At 47.7% G+C, this 17,091-nt stretch overlaps 1 protein-coding gene across 1 annotated transcript in view; it reads right to left on the bottom strand.

Moving 5' to 3' along the window:
* The window catches only part of LOC104413374 (collagen alpha-1(XXVI) chain-like), a gene marked incomplete at its 5' end in the record, with an annotated part of 38,541 nt that extends 25,437 nt beyond the window's left edge, over positions 1-13,104 (bottom strand). The window contains 2 exons of the mRNA XM_010024347.1: positions 1,206-1,359; positions 13,043-13,104. Of these exons, the coding sequence (XP_010022649.1) occupies positions 1,206-1,359; positions 13,043-13,104 (216 nt within the window). The remainder of the gene's footprint in view (positions 1-1,205; positions 1,360-13,042) is intronic.
* Positions 13,105-17,091: the final 3,987 nt, after the last annotated feature.

The following is a 17,091-nucleotide window of genomic DNA, read 5'->3' on the forward strand; positions in this document are numbered from 1 at the left end:
CTCGGCCTGAGAAAAGGAAGAAAAAAGCAAAGTAGGCCCTATAGAGGATAAATTGCTAAAGAACTGCTCTGGGAGCAAGCACAGCAACTGACAGACAGGGCTTTGGAAGCAGAGAGCAGGGATCTTGCAATGAGAATGCCAAGGTCAAGGAAATTCGATGCGTGGGGATCTGTCTAGCCAAGTGGGCTCAGAGGGAGATTTTCTTCTAAGTGTATTTTTTTGTCATGCCACAAGAGGGATCATAAAACAGCCCATTGTGTTTATGGCAAATGTGAAAAATAGAACGCAGGCTGCAAGTGATGCTGCTATTCATGGGAAAGTTGCTTGTGCTAATAAAAGCAGGAATTACCCCCACACCCCAGTGCTCTGCCTCCCCACACCGCTCCCAGACAGGGACACGCTGCATTCAGTGCTCAGGAGGTGACTATAAATCCTCCCCTGTGATCCTGATGGTTCTCTAGAGTTTGCTCAGGAATGTTTCAGTCTATCCAGACCTCAAAATCCACAGCCTTTGGACTTAAAAACATGCACACTGAAACACACGGGCAGGCACAGTGGCCCTCCTGAGGTTACCAGAAATTTGACGTTCTGGAGACCAGAATTCAGCTGGTGCCAACAGAAACTGAGGTTAGCAACAGGTTGTTAAGGTTGGCAAAATGGAGTTTAACATGTTAGTTTCGGAGCTTAGCTGCTTTCTTCCAGGAACAATGTGCTGCCTTAACTCGAGAAGCAGCAGAGACGCAGAAAAGCCCAAAGGCTTGGGAAGGGGTGATCCTTCCTTGGGAAGGGGTGATCCTCACTCCTGGCACGGGCAGTGGGAAGGGGCCCTGAGGACATCAGATCCAGCTTGCTGCAGCTAAACGGATGGTTCGAGGTGGGATCAGAGGGGATTGAATTCCTCCCTTGTCCATGAATCCACATAGGTGTTGGTGTGCGACTGCCTGTGTTCACAGCTCGGCAGAGAGGGAGAGACAAGAGGCAACGAGGGGTGGAATTCGAAGAGCTTTAAGGTCCCTTCCAACCCAAACCACTCTGTGACTCTGCGACAGTGCAGAGGGAAGGAGCTGCCAACGCTTCCCTCTAACTCCTCTCCCCTGCAGCTTCCAGTACTACAGCAGACTGACACAGCCTCCTTTCAGCTACCCTACAGGAATCGTGTACGTAGGGTGGGCGACGTGGTGAGGAGCAGGTCAGATCCCACTTACCAACAGGTCCCACTGTTTTTCTCAGGACAGTCCCAGGATTCAGCAGGGGAAAGGCATCTGGCAGCAAATCGTCGTACCACGTGGCTGTCGTCCCAGTGATGGGCAGGTTGTTCTCCAGTGGTGGGCTTCGCTCCGCAGCCTCGAGCAGGAGGATCTACACAGGGGACACAGGGAAGGCAAACAAGGTCAGTGGGATGGCTTCATACATGGTCTTATTCCTGAAGAGGTCTTGAAACTCCTCCCCTTGCCAGCAGGAGCTGTGAGTAACCACCATGGACTACAGGGTTTTGGTGTTAAAGCTTTATGGGTTTCCTGGGAAGTGGCAGTAATCAGTGCAGGAAGCCTCTGTGTGAAGTTACAAGAGGATCCCCCACACACCCCTCCTTGGAGAGGGCTTCACTGCTTCCATTTTCAGCCTCATGTGGAACTGTGTCTCTGCTGTTAAGGGACACAGCACTTCACTGCTGGGTTACCTGTTCACATCCAGAGTCATAAACTGCTGAGAGCTGGTGCAAGGTGAAGGGCTGTGCCCTGGATATCCAGGTACCTCAGAACAAGTACTGCTTGTACGTCAAAGCACAAATGCTGCCCAAATTAAAGATGATGGAGAATATGAAGCTTTTAAAGAGCTTGGGTGCTTTCATTTCGGATCAAACAAAAGAAAAGCAGCCAATTTCCTCAAACAGCTTCACTCAGATGTAATAGGATATTATTTAACCTCACAATGGTTTCTATACTTTGCAAACACACTACTTTCAAAGAAATCCACATCCCAGTGTGCATCCCTGAGCTTCCTGGGCCATTTTCAACCTAAACTCCTTGGCAAAGTAACCCCGTTACATTACATTTACTGCTCTCCATCAGGCTGTGCTTCCCCAGGCACTGGTGGCCTGTATGAAACTGGAAGTTAGTCTTTAACATGGCTGCAAAACCCCTAAATGCCCACGAGCAGCAGAGGGCTGGAGAAGTGAAGCCCAGGGGAACAGTCAGTGCACTTTGCACGCACCACTTCTGCTGAAAGTTCTCACAAGATCAGGAGTGAAAACAAGGAGCTACTTCCTATTTTAATCTAAGTATTTCATCTCTCTGCCTTCCCAGCCACTAAGCAAGGGTGGCAAAACAAAGTGGTCCACAGATTTCATTCAAGAGGCCTAGCCCATCAGGAGCACTGTTGGAATGCCAAGCCCACATGCTCTGCTGCACATGGGTTTTACCTCAACTGCTAGACAGGATCCAAACAGAGACCAAGGGCAGCACCCACTATGCCAGTGGCATCAGCCATGCCTGGGAAGCAGCAGCAATCCTGCCACTCACCTGGCAGCTGGATCAATCCCTGGCAAAGCCGCTTGCTCAGGATGGATGCAGGATGCGCACCAGGTAGGAGCAGGGCTTAGGTTTCCAGAACAAGAGTTTTGATCCAAGCATGCAGCACCTCCAGCAAAATCTGCTTTCTAAGCACAAAGCATCAGGGGGGAAAACTGAGGAGTGCAGCACTGTCTCTTCCTGTCTGGAAACCACCTAAGCAAATACTGATCTAGGGATAAGGGAAATAAAAGAGAATGTGGCTCAAACTTTCCACTAAATCCCTAGAAGTTTCAGCTTCTACATGCTGTGTTGTCTTTACATAATGAAGTCACACTGCAATTAGAAACGAGAGTGACTTGGCTCTGCTTGTTTGTTTTTTAACTTGCAATTATTACAAGGTTTATCACTTTTTTATTACAAGAGATGGTGAGAGCCAGGACTGCGGCAGCGCCAGAAATGATGAACTTCCTGCAGAATGTACTGGCCTGACAGGGGTGAATCAGAAACTAATTAAACTGGGAGCTGGGTTAAGTGCGAGGGAACTGAACCTCAGCTGTTGCAAACAAGCAGAGCTCTTCCCTTATTGCAAGGATCCTGATTGATGGATCCAGAGCTCTGCTTCTGGAGTAATAAGAAAGGAAAAAGGAATCAGGTCACAGTGTTTTTATTCAATGGGCTTCTCTGACGCCAGGCGAGGAAGGAATGGGTTCAGTCTGGCTCTTGCACGTCTGTGCTTCTACCCAATGACTTATTTGACAGACTTCCAAGGAATATGCCATCAGTTCAACAAACACTTAAGCATCTAGCATAATAGTGCTTAATTCCCATTGACATGGGACTCAAGTGTGCATTGAAGACCTTTTCTGAATCGCTTTACACTGTTATATTATCCTCTTACTTCCCCAGCAAAACATACGGATGTTGCCAAAGCGTGTTTAGCAAAGGAGGTAAAACTAATCCTGGAGGTGGCAAATTAGAGGGGCTACAGGGAGGGAGGGAGGGAGCAGGGTTAGGATGCTCCTGCTGCGAGGAAGGGACCGACAAGGGCTGTCCTGGACAGTATTTTGCTGCAGCCCAGCAGTGCTGTGGGAAGAGGTGATATTAAACCCATAGGAGCAACGGTCAGAGAGCAGCAAACCACAGGGGTCCACGGCCCTCCCGGGTGGTGCGAGTGGCTCGAGCACAGCTCTCAAGGTTGCATCTGGAGTGGAACAGCTCCAAATCATTTTTATGGGCGATAATAAAAACGTGTTACCACATAATCAACACAAAACAGTGGCAACGGTATCCTTTTCATTAAAACAACATGTTTTAATGCTGATAAATGCTGTAAAAGATTTAAAGGCATGCACAGAATAATCCAGTACGCTGTTTTCTAAATGGACTATATATACATAGCAGCCATCAAGGCTCAAACCATAGCAACAAGTTTATTTTCCCTGGGTGCAAAATGATAGAGGTCAGGAAGTCTCCAGACTTGAAATTGCTGAGAAATTCTAGTTTTTATGATTAGGACTGAGGAGGTGCCCAAAAGAAATAAAGTAGAAAGAAGAGAGCTCTCACATCCGTGAGATCCACAGAGCCAAGCTAAAGAAGGAAAAGCACAAGGGATTTAGTCACATTGAGAACCTCAAACTCTTCCAACAAGAGTGTCCTTTCCTGAGCTAGCCCAGCACAAAGCACACACGGGGTCCTTCCACGTTATTGCAATAGCCCTGGAGCCATTCATCCACTTTCTGTCACGTTCTGTTTTTCTTAAGGCTGCCATTGCCTGAGTCAAGGGACTCGAGGAGAATTCCCACTTTCATTAAACAAAAAAAGAAAGTCTTCAGCCCTCTGAGTAAACTGCTGGAAAATGATCCCACAGAGGCTCACAGCCAGGAAGCAAATTAGCAAAATGTGCAATCTATTAAAGTCTAAGTATTAACGTCTTGGTAAATTCCAGTCAATAAGGTTGAGGTAGAGAGAGGGATAACACCAAGTGAAGAAGAGCGTGTAGTGGAAATCCTCATTGCAAGCAGTGCCCACCTCTGCTGCTGTGACCACTTCCAATGCACGAGTTATGTCTCCAGGAAGAATGGAGGCAGAAAACATCCGAATGCCACCAGAGAAATGAAGTATGGCTTGATGCCACGGGGCATGTCAGTCGTGCCAGCCACCAGAGCAGGTACAGAGAGCTAGCTGGAGGGCAGACCACTGCAGAAGACACGGAGACCTTTCCTCCCCAGTTTGTGCTGTGTTGCACAAGGAGGAAGATGGCCTCAACTCAGCAGAACACTCAGGCTTTTGTCTTTTTGCTCATATGGAGGCAAAAAGTCAAATCTGAGCCGAAATGGACATGCTGAACTGGAGCCTCTGGCAACAGAGGTCCTGCCGGCACGACGGCCTGTCTCTGGTTTCCAGACCCCACCTCTCAGGCGCAGCTGAACCGGGTCAGAAAGCTGGAAGGAACTGAAATGGGGCCACATCTCCTGCCAACACCGCAGCGGGAGACGGGCCCGGGGTAGGAGATGGCGTGTGAAGGCGAAGGGAAGGCGGGAGGGATGAAGCACTGCCCTGGCCAAGGAGGTCACTGCCTGCAGAGCCCAGCCCGGGGCGCGCCGAGAGCCGCGCTCACCTCGGCACAGGGGCTGGCGCTTGCTCTTCTCCCGTGGCTCCAAGCCTGGCTCCTCACTGTGGGGCCCGCTCACGCGCAGGGCCCTCAGCAGGGACATTAGTGTTATGTGCTTGAAGCTCGGTCCCAGCTTACTCAACCCACCTCCCCCTTTTCTATTTGCCAGCATAAACTTTGTGAACTTCAGACACATACCACATTTCTTATGTCAGATCAAAAGCTCAGGCCAGGGACGATGGAAACAGGAGGAAGGTTTTCATCTTCTTGAGATGTTCAGTGTCAGAGGACTTTTTTTGGCTTGTAGTGGCTTTCAAGAACCCTATTTTGGTTGTTCCCACACATCAAAAGAAGATTTCACAAACACAGCCTCCTCCCATCATCTGTCCTCTGCTCACATTCCTGATGTCCTGTAACTAGTAGGTGCTAGAAACAAGGGAAGAACAGCCAGGCTTCCAAAGATTTCAAAACTGATACAACAGGGTTCAGAATGCTTTTTCTTTGGATAAAAATCCATGGAAATGCAAGGGGAATCATTTGACACAATCCAGATGGATATTATTAATTAATAAACAGGGGATATCTGGTCTCTTGAAGCATTGGTGGAATTAACTCCCTTCCATCCTTTTCTAAAGAGGAGGGAAAGAAACTGCATGAACCCGGCTCATCAGCTAAAAATTCCAGTGTAAAATAAGATTCCCTCAATCTTGTAAAGACACAAGCTGATTAATAATGGTAATTGCATAACTTGTTGGCCATATCTTTCTTTATAGCAAATTATTTGGCAAAACAGAAGTTTTTAAATCATCCATCAAGACACAGCTAAACAGGGAGTTTCACAAAACCTGATGGAGAATGGTATCTCTCCTGTAGCAATATGAAACCTGTGAACCCAAGGCTCCAATGCAGATGCAATTGCTTCGTTTCAAAAGCCAAAATACATTCAGTGAGTGTCCACTAAAATCTGATGAACTGGGTGCCCAGAGAGAACCTGGGTGACTTCATCCTTACAACATCTTAGAGGTTTGGCCAAAGGGGACAAGATAATTAGTGCATGGAGGAGTTTTGGCTGTACTGATAAATGATGGGGGGAGCAATAGCTGATCTCATTGTAGTGACCCAATTTAGACCAAAAGGTAAGGTTTATGTCACCGGTTATTGCAAAAGGAAGACAGAAATGTGGACCAAAAGCTTCTACAAGTCCACAGGTTGCACAATTCATGCTCTTTCTGCAAAGGTATTTGGGGCTTTGTACAGCTTCTTGGGATTTCTGAAACAGATGATGCAAAAAGTGCCTGTTTCATCAGCAGGTACCTTCTGGAGGGGAGATGGAGCAGAGAAGTCACAGAAGCACAGGCTTGCCTTCTAGTGCAGATAAACACAGGCAATGTTCAGCAGATCATCAGCCCACGCAGGCTTTGCTCGAGAGCAGCAGTGAGGGAAGGGCTGGCAGTGGTCCTACTGGGTCACTGCACCCTGAGGCATCTGGGGAGCTTCTCGTATTGCTACACATTGGAGATTTACCCCTGCTGCTGTGAGCCCCTGCAGCATCGCTGGCACCCCGAAGTGTCAGAGCCACGGAAAGAACCTACACGTGGAGAGCATCCAACAATCCTTCGATGCTGTGCTAAGAGCCTGCTGCAGAGTGAAGTACACAAAGCAGCTCACAGTGAAATCAGATTCCCCATCATTATTTTAAAACACCTGATAAAAATACATTGGGGCCATAACCTTCCACCACCAAAATCACATCATTCTTCTCTGCCCACTTTATTGCTTGTCACCTGCTGGGGATGCAGCAGTGCTATGGACATGGAGCCAGGCCAGCCTGAAATGAACTCAGTCTGGACAAAGCAACGTCTGTTCTCAGCAATGGTGTTGGGATCAGCTCTCTGCTTCTCACCAGGTGAGGAGCCCTCAGCTCTGGCTGACATGCACACCAGGCAGCTCAAACAGGCTGAGATGCCTCGTGTGCTCTCCTCCTCACTGGACTCCAAATGAAAAGCTGCGAGAGGGGCACAACTGAAAAGATAAGGGGCTTGATCCCTTCCTGCCTCACCTTAGTGCAAGCTGAAGCACTTTCCTTATGAAGCTCTACCAGCATTTGTCATTGAGAATCAAGAGGAGGTTTGAATGTTTGGGCTTCAAAATGCCACAGGGGAGGTTGAGATGAGCTCTTGGGCAGAAGCTCTTCCCTGTGAGGGTGCTGAGGTGCTGGCACAGGGTGCCCAGAGGAGCTGTGGCTGCCCCATCCCTGGCAGTGTTCAAGGCCAGGTTGGACACAGGGGCTTGGAGCACCCTGCTCTAGTGGAAGGTGTCCCTGCCCGGGGCAGGGGTTGGAGCTGGAGGAGCTTTAAGGCCCCTTCAATCCAAACCCGTCTGGGATTCTATGAAAAGTATTTTGTTTAAAAACCAAAGCTTGTAAATGATGTCCCCAGGTATTAAACACACAAGAAGCAGCTCCTAATGCAGATTTGCTTGGCAAATTAAGTTGCAAGTTACAGGAAAAGAGAATCTTTCAAAGTGATCTTATTAAAATATTAAATCTTTTTACCTAAAACCACCAAACTTGTAACTAAAAGACTTTGAAGGGGGGGGGGGGAAAGAGTGCGAACGGGGAGGTGAAGTGTTGGGAGGGGGGGGGGGGGTAGAGGAGGAGGGGGTCTTTGAAGCCTTCTTGTGTTTCTGGCAAATGATTCACAGCATTAGCCAAACACATGGAACAGTCTTAGGGGACAGATTGCTCCTTCAGTCCAACAGTGATAAAAAGATCCAAACATTACTAGGTTTGAGAATGCAAGGATTTTATCTGTCATTCTGAAAGCATGCCCAAATGAGAGCAAGGCCAGTACCCAAACTGCCCCAAGTGTCCTAGTCATCAGCACGATTATTGCTGATTAGAAACAGGCCAATGAGACAGATGCACAGTTCAGATAGGAACATTGACACAAAATCTGATTTGCCCACACAGTATTGGTTCACGGTTCCCCCTTGTAAAAATCAGGTAGGAAGCTGCACTTTATTCTTGGGAACATTTGTTCTATTAACTGACCTACAGAAACTCTGTATTAAACTAAACGTTTTACAGGGCTCAAGTTGTTACTGCTACTAGAAACCAGTTACTACACAGCTGCCTGTGAAATAGCCCAAATACTCCTTATTCAATGCATTACTGGAGCTGGAGAAGCAGATTCTGCACAGAGTCATTAGGAAACCTTAGAGATTAAATAAGTCACCTTCCCATTCAGGACAGAAAGACAACAGGTAACTGCTAGTGGCAATCACATACACAACATGGAAAACCTGTAAAGGTCCCTGAAATACCAGGCAACTGCCAGTGTCCATTCCACAGGACCAGCAGCAGCCTCTCAGCCAAGCAATGGGGGCTTCCCTCCCCTTCTCTCAGCCATGTCACGGTACCATGAAACGTTTTCTCCTTTCCAAATAATTCCCCACTACAGCAGGGAATTTTCTTATTATCCACCAGAGAAAGAAAATACAACCCTCCTAAAACATCCCTGACAGCTGCCAGTATCTCAGTGAGCTGCTGGGAAGAAGGGGGAGATAGAGAAACATTTCATACAGTGATTACGTTAAAACTCCAAGTCACGGTGCTTCGGAATGAAAAGGTACAGGGTGAAGGTGCTGTGGGGTAATCGGTCCTAGATAAATGGGGTGATTTCATATAAATAGCATTGTATTGATCAAACTGTGTGCACAGTACAAAGGTTTTCTTTAAAACCTTTCAGAATCTTCTGTGTGGGGAATCGCATTGCAAGGGCTGCTTTCATGCAAGAACTATGCATGTCATTTATCCATCACACAATGAATCCATCAGACACTAGATATGTAATGTTATCTGCCTGCATTAAAGCTGGAAGTGAGATGCCATGAACTTCTCAGAAGTGGTGTCAAGAGGTAAGACTGGGTTATACCAACTCAGATCAATTGCTGCACTCAAGCCCCGGCCAAAAGCTGGGATTGATATTGCACTGCCTGTAGCTCGGTGGTGGAGGTTAAAATGCGAAGGCATTTCCCTGAGGGTGCCCGCTTTCCTGCTGCCGCAGCAGCTCTCTCCTGACACTGCAGCTCTCCTGAGCTTCCCTGGCATTTGTCTGGGATTAGACCTGTGACATCAGGCTCAGGAAACTGGGAAAGGAAGGGCTGTGCTGGCCTAGGAGGAACCTTGACATGAAATGAAAGCAGGGTTCATTCTGCCCTCCCAACACTAAGGCTCCCTGCAGGGTCAGCGGGTGCTGTAGGGATGTCAATGTCAAGTAAGATGTCATGAGAAAGAAGTAAGGTTTGGCACGCTGGGCTTTGGGGAGGGGGTAGTTTTCTTTTGGTCTGCACACTTTCTTGCCCTTGACCCCAGGGTCAACACAATCCTCCCTAATGTAGATTCCCATGGCCTGGAGATTTCAAGCTCAAGACCATCAATCAAAGCTTTCAAATCTCTGGCACCCAAATGGGTCTGGTATCCAGCAAACAGAACAGGCCAACTCCATCCTGGAGAGATGACAGGGTAACTTGAAACAGGGGAGACGAGGACAGAACCATCTCCCTTCACCTCCTTTCCTGCAGAAACATCTCCTACAGCCACAAGAGCAACCTAGAGCAGCGTTAAAGAAAGCATAAGACACGTGAAGAGTTCGTTCTGCTGCACAGTTCAGCCATGTCTTAGTCTTTCCTCCCCAAGGGCTATACAAGCACCAGTCCCTAATGAGTCAGTTTTCATTCCATTTGCTCTGTGTTTATTCTTGCTTCTCGCTTTCTGATCCAACTCTCATATTACAAAAATCAGAGGGTTACTTTTATTACCTCATTTGGACACTGATCTTACAAGTTGGATGAACTATCTCATCCTTGTAACAGGAAAGATGAGACCGTTTCTGGTTATAACCCCATTTTTAGGGGGACAGCTATAAAAGGCTTCAGAAGAAGAGGTGCAGAAAGAAGAAACCAGTCTCGTAGTCTCTTCTTCTACAAGTGAGTTTACATTTCTTCAACTTGCCCTCTACAGCCACTGGAGGACACACACGCATTTTACATACCCTCACACGTAACCAAGAAAGGCTCCTGGCCTCTTGTCCCTATTGCAGAGGTGTGAGGAAGAGATTGTTTTTCACTTGTCCCTAACCTACTCTATTAAAGCAAACCTCCTCACACAGCATCTACCTGCCCAGGTCCAAGGTGCCTTCAGAGGCAGCTTTCCACACATCTGCTCTCACCCTTGGGCCTTGCAGTACTTGTAAGTGCCAACGGCCTCACCTGCTTGAAGCGACTGGCTACACTGAGCTGATCTCACCCGCTGCCATTCCCCAAGCTCACCATGGTCGTGTTGGGCTGAAATTCAAGAGAGCAGGAGCAGCAAAACTCCTCAACTTCAGCTGTCTCTAGAAGGAGTGGGGCTGTGGCAGGAAAATCCGCCTCGGCTCATAGGAAGGATGAACTTCCACATCTGCCTTTGCACAGCAAGGCAGCAAGTTTAGAGAGGGGATCAGTCTCCAGCACTGGCAAGGGATGTGTGTGCCCATCCAGTCACTCCTGCCTTCCTCTGAACAGCTTCAGGCTGTTGTGATGAATTGAGACATTACAAGAAGACAGTTTGGAGAACTGAGAGACAACTTCACATCCAGATCACCCAGCAAAATAGGGATCTTCCCCCAAAATCCGGAGTAGGAATGCAGACAATACTAAACAAACACAAGAACCTCTTAAACAGTGCTGGCTATAATTGAATAACAACTGAGGTCATTGCTGCATAGATCAGACTGAGCTTAACCCTGAAAAAGAAAGGTGAATCAGCGTATTTCTCTCGTGTTCAGCACCAGCATTTGTGTGATGTTTCTCCACTGTCCATTTAATTGTTACAGTCAAGTTTTGCACAGCACCCACAGCTTTTCAAACAAAGTGGAAGCCAAAAGATTGACAATGATGCTGCTGGGCTGCAGAAGGCACCCTTACAGAGACACAGCCTTTAGAACTTCACAAGAGAAAGAACTCCTTCCCCTCCATAAAAGCAAACCCTTTGATGAGCTTTGCTGCACAAGTGTCCTAGGTTAGAGAAGGAGACATGGAGAAGGTAAGTGGGCAGCACTTCCCAAATACCACAAGCAGCTGGGGCCAACACCAGGGAGCAGGTTGCTTTCAGATCATGGGAACATCACCCAATTTAAACCAGCTTCCTATCTGTAAGGCAAACCCACTGACCTCAGTGCAGTTTCACTCTGGGCTAAGACTTCTCTAGGGGATTTGGACAGGCAGGACCTCCTCCCTCTTCCATGAAGCCCCACCAGGGCCCTAGCTGAGGTTGCCATCAGCTTCCCAAACACTCTGTTACCTGTCACAAGTGCTGAGCAGCACAAGCCAGCAGAGCTTGGGTGTTCTCATGTCAGGACACTCTTTGGCTATCGTTTTCTAGTGAGCCAGACACAGAAAATCCTGGAAAGCGAAGGAAGGTGCAGCTGGCTACAGGCTGAGCATGGCGGGGCTGGTTTACATCTCTCTGAGGCTGCTCCCACGTCTGCCTTGGATTCGGGACTGCACATGCAGAGGTCAGTCACCAGCCCCGCTCCTCTCCAAACGCCTCCAGCTCCTCACTGCCAAAGGAACCCACCTGCCAGGTCCCAGTGCTTGGAAAAACAATCCAGCTCATCTCTGTCCTTTGCACTACAACAGTTGTTTTCACTTGAACAATTCTGCTCCCCAGAACTTCACTCCCTCCACCCCTTCCTTTTCCCGTAGTGAAATATAATTGCGAAGGCTTTGAGGAAGTTCCAGACAACATTGCTCACTCCTTTTCAGCACAGACAATTCCCAAATTACCACAATATCATGCACTGGCCTCAAAACCACCCCCCCTTTACCCTCCCGCCCCCCAAGATTTCTCCCCAAATTCTTTTATGTCACTGATAGCCATCAGTTAATGAATAATAACAGCAGCACATGCCTTAAAGGGACCAAAGCACTCTATCTAACAGCCAGGATTGGGCTGTCACAGGAGGGACCACAGATCAAAGGGGAATGACTGACTCAGCTGCTTTGTTGGTAGACTGGAACAATTTATCTGAATCCCTGTAGGTAGAAATTAAAACAATTTGCAGGGAAAAAAACCCACAATGTGAAGGTCTCCCCTTAACATTTGTCTCCATTAAGCTGTGTGTGAAAGCCTCCCATCTTTCAGAAGAAGGATAAAAAAGCAGGACTGGCTAGCACTTGAAAAGCAGGCTAATGAACAACTGTTCTTGGGAAAATCTATGTACCCTGACTCCTCTGTGTTACATTCTACACTGGTAAGGTTTCTACAAGTCATTTTTAGTGAGAAAGACAAGAATCAGTTTGCTGCTTTCCGAAGCCAGGGCAGTCACTGCTTTATATCCCCATGTTATCAACCAGCAAGGTGGCAAAATATTTTTTGAACAGCTCTATCTGCCCTCTGTTTCTGAAGCAACACCTGAGCTACCACGTCCCAGTTGAGAGCAATGAGCTATTTATTGCTCAGTAGCAGCTGCACGCTTGTGACAGTGGTGAGCAGAGCTGGAACACAGCACTGCCCGGGAGCCAGCGAGCCCATCACGAGGGGCTTGTAGCAGGCAAGCACAGCAATGGGAGTAATGGCAACACAGGGCATGTTATTTCTGAGCTCTGAGCATTATTTAGGAGGAGCCAAGCTGAGCAGCCAGAGGGAAGAAAGGAGGCAAAGATGCAGCTGCATGGGAAGTGGAAAGAGCCAGGCTGGAGGTAAGCGATGCCCATGTGCCCAGCAGAAGGGTTCCTGGTACAGAACCACCACCACAGCATGTTCCTTGGTGTGCACGGAAGGACAGACACCAGACCTCTGCAGGGCTGCCAGCTCCCCATCTCCTTCACCAGCAACTCTTGGAGCTTTTTGCCAAACAGAATAAAGGCAGGTCCTTACCTTGGCCTCAAGCGTGTTCAGCCTCTCGGTCATATCCGCTAGTCTCGTGCAGTTCATGCATTCTAGAGAGAACAAAACAAACTGATGTAAGATTCCTACAGACCTTGCATTTTAACCCATGGCTTTCAGCCTGCAGACCCTGGTCCCTGTGTGAGCCAAGGCACACAGGATTCAAGATCAGTTATGGGGCAGAAATAAGTATCCAAATCCACTGCGCAGGTAAACACCCACAGCCACGCTACATGAACCTGTGTGGGGATATTGAGTGGGGCAGAGTGTGGAACCAAGCTCCCTATAGGTAGAAGGCAGATGAAATAAAACATCAGTTATAAGACTTTTCATGGTGCCAACAAGCATCACCTGTTGTCAGCAGCAGGGACACTGCTACTGGTGTAAGCTGGTGTGGCACATGCTGCCACCTCGCAGGACATGAGGCTGCACAACCACTACTCCTTCTAGCTCTGTGCTGTATCCTCTCCTGCACTATGGCCTGGTCAAATATGAAGGAAAGCAATGAATATACAAAATGCCCATCTCTGTGTGCTCCCAGGCCCTTTTACCACTCCCATAACAAATCACCTGTCTCAGTGACAGCAACAAAATCCAAGACAGACCCCAGGGCTCACGCAGACCGGAGCTGCAGCATGAAGTGGTTTCCATCTCACTTCGCTGCATAGAAGCAACGTTTAGGCAGCAACCAACAAAGGGGTCTTGACAGGGTGCCTTAGCAAGAACAAACATTAACATAATGGGTTCTGAGTGCAGTTTAAAATGACTGCTTGATCCAAAGGACATCACTTCTCTAAACAAAAGGCCTGCTGCTTTGCCTCTGTTTTCATTCAGCGATTTTAAAGCAAGTGAGGGATGATGAAGCCCTGAACAAAGATTTAATCAACAAGGCACTTTCCCAGCACTTTGCAGGAGTGTGGAACTGTCTGTTCCCAGCTCCCAGAGCAGCTTTCCAGGCTGGACCACTCACCTATCGTGACTTCTCAAGCACAGCAGATTCAAGAAAGGGAAAATGACTTGCAGCATGAAGTATTTCAGAGAGTAAACCATCCATGTTCAGGTGATGAATCACTGCCATCTCACGTGCCACAAAGGAGAAATACATCTGTGTGTGTTTCTGGGCTCCTTAAAGGCCAGAGCCATTGACTGGCCACAGAAGTATTTAACCCTGGTATTTCCAGAGTGCTGGGGAGGTTGACCTGTAATTCTTAAGCCCCTTAATAGACCTTTCAGGTGTTGCTCAGGCTGAGGTTGTAGCGATGAAGGGGACGATGAGTAAACTCTGTGCCTACCTATGAACAGGAATAGGTGAACATGGGTTTTGACCTGACTAAACGTCACCTTGACTCCTAGGACTCAGTCGTTCCCCCTAACAAGCTTTGTCCCCTTTTGCACAAGGAGCCCCGAGGAATCTCTCCAGTCTTCACCCACAAACACTTCCCAGTTTTATGAGGCTGCTGGTATGTACTGATGGCTCTCAGCCATGCAGAGATATTAGCACATGGTTCGGAGGGCCAGGAGGCTTGGCTGTTCCATGTTAGTGATTTACAGTCTAAGAAGATTGCTAAGTGCTAACAGCAACCAGTCACCCACTGCATAAACCTTCCCAAGAAATTCTCTCATTGACCCTCTAAGAGGAGCTGTGTGGCTTCCCAAAGGAGCTAAGACATAGAACTTCCACCTCATGATACCCAACATTTTGCAGACAAAGCATCTGAAGGTTCAGGCACGCTTAGATTGAGGGGCTTCCTCACAGGTCAATACTGACATTGACTTTCTTTTACCCAACAGGAAATAACATCTATTTCTCTTCTCTGCAAGACATCTTGGGCAATATTTTTTGGCTTTAATTGGCTCAAGAAGTGAGCAAGTGCCATAAGTGCATTGTCCCACAGGGAAGGAAATGGACGAGGTTTGTTTGGTCTGGATCTGCTTGTAGTGTGTAAAACAGGGAATTAACATCCCGCATGTAACCTGCTTCATGCTTTTGATCTTGCTCATCCTCACAGAAAGATAAGGCTGTATAAATCCAGTGGTCCCAAGAGCCAGAAGGCGTACCAGATGTGTTACAGAGCAAATAAAATATGGGCTCCTATTCTTCCTTCTGCTGGCTTGCACATATTGATAACTCCCATAGGTTTAGAGAGACTGACTTGACTTGTCCGAAAACCATCTCTGTGCATAACTTGTGATGGATTGATCACTTAAGCTCTCTTTGGAGAGCTCAGCTCACAAAAAAGGGATCATACTACCCAGGGGTGAATCAACCAGCATCCTGGGGAGAATACTCTTGTTGTCTCTGCCAGACAGTGTATGAACAGCACCAGTCCAGCAGCTCTTTGTTCCTAAATAGCTCTCAAAGCCCTTTCAGTTGCGTTTGCAGCACCTGATTTAAAGGAACAAAATGACATAAGGGGGGAGGAAGCAGCAATGCCACTGGATGGTGAGGTTTGTACCAACGGCATCTCCATGTCAGTGACGCCTGCTGAAACACACGGAGAACACAGCCCAGGTCAGAAAGAGAAGCTTAAGCTCAAGCTGGATTTGAACTCTGCTCCTTTCCTCTCTGAAATGTCTGGAAACCCAGATCCACACCCAAGGTACTTAGCCTGGACCCAAAACACATTTAACTAATCCAGAAAGTAGACATCCTAATGAAAAAAATATCTTCTTGCTAAGGCAAGCCTCCTGCCAACAAATCCTTGTGACCCTGCTTTAGCTAACCAGCAGCTGGACCATGCTTTCAAACACAGAGGTGAACGCTCAGTACTGCAGCTATAGAAACTGCATTCAAAGCTTGCTCACAACACACTGGGGACCAGGCTGTTTGAAGGCTGGGGTTGGTATCTGTCCTTGCAAAAAGCCTCAGAATGGTGGTGACAAACCAAGCCGATAAGTATCTTCCCTGACTACTAAATAGTGTCTAATCCTGATGGCTGGAGGTTTCAAGACCTGAGACTGTGAAGTTGAATTTTCTGATCAGGGTGGAAGCAGTCTGCTTTATTAAACGAGCTTGAGAATCTCACATCATTACTTCACATGCAACAAATAGAACACTGGGACAAATACACATACTCTCTGACCTGGAACTCCAGAACAGACACTTTCCATATCTGCAGAAATCCATCACTTGTTGCTACACAGAACCAGAGTTTATTTCCCTCATATTCCTAGTTGGCAGATTTGTATTTTTCCAGCTAAACTCCACGAAAGGAGTTGTGATTTCACTCCGTGAAGCTCAACCTCAAAACACATGGTAGGATTTGTTTTAGAAATATTCCAGCAGGGAGGATAAATAATTGAGATAATGAACATGAGACTGTACCAGCATATGGCGTGACACCCGGTCTGTCTCCAGGATGTCTCACTGTTACTGTCCTAGCACACCTCTCCCCTCCCACCCTCCCAATCCAGCTGCACGGTAAAGCGATGCAACTGGAGGGACAGAAAAGTGGTGGACTCCATGTGCTGTAAAACAACAAGTCATGTACTCTGTGACCCACTTCACCCTGCCCCAAAGGTTGCCACATTTCCCCATCTTTGATTAAAGGCTGAGGTGGTACCTCCAGCGCTGCAGCTCTGCAAAGAAGCACCTGGCTCTAAGCCTGCAGCTTCCACTCTGGATCCATTCCTACAAGCAGTGACTTCCAGTGGTGAATGCCTGACTTCAGGTGCCTTGCTAAGCTGGCATTCCCACGTGGCAGCATTTGTGTAACTTCATCATTAAATAGCTGCACATTTCAGCTGCTCAAGGGTGAAAGCCCTCAAAGTCCTCACTTGACTTGAGATAACAAGCAAGGCATGATAACGGCGTCATACCAATGGGGCTCTAATGATTTCAGCACAGTTACTGCAGTGGCACCGAGGGTAGTAAAAAACCCAACCCCAAGCCAGCATCACCATGGGGCCACAGGTCAGAGTTCTGTGCAAAACAGCAAAGAAACCTCTTGGCATCTCTGCCCCATTTCTCAGCTCTGACAGCCCATGCTCGTTTGTATACCCAGAGTCTCTGCAGAATATTAAAAGGGCTTTTGGTTTCC

The sequence above is a fragment of the Nestor notabilis genome, unplaced genomic scaffold (genome assembly GCF_000696875.1).
Source record: "Nestor notabilis isolate BGI_N333 unplaced genomic scaffold, ASM69687v1 scaffold2421, whole genome shotgun sequence".
Taxonomy (NCBI): domain Eukaryota; kingdom Metazoa; phylum Chordata; class Aves; order Psittaciformes; family Psittacidae; genus Nestor; species Nestor notabilis.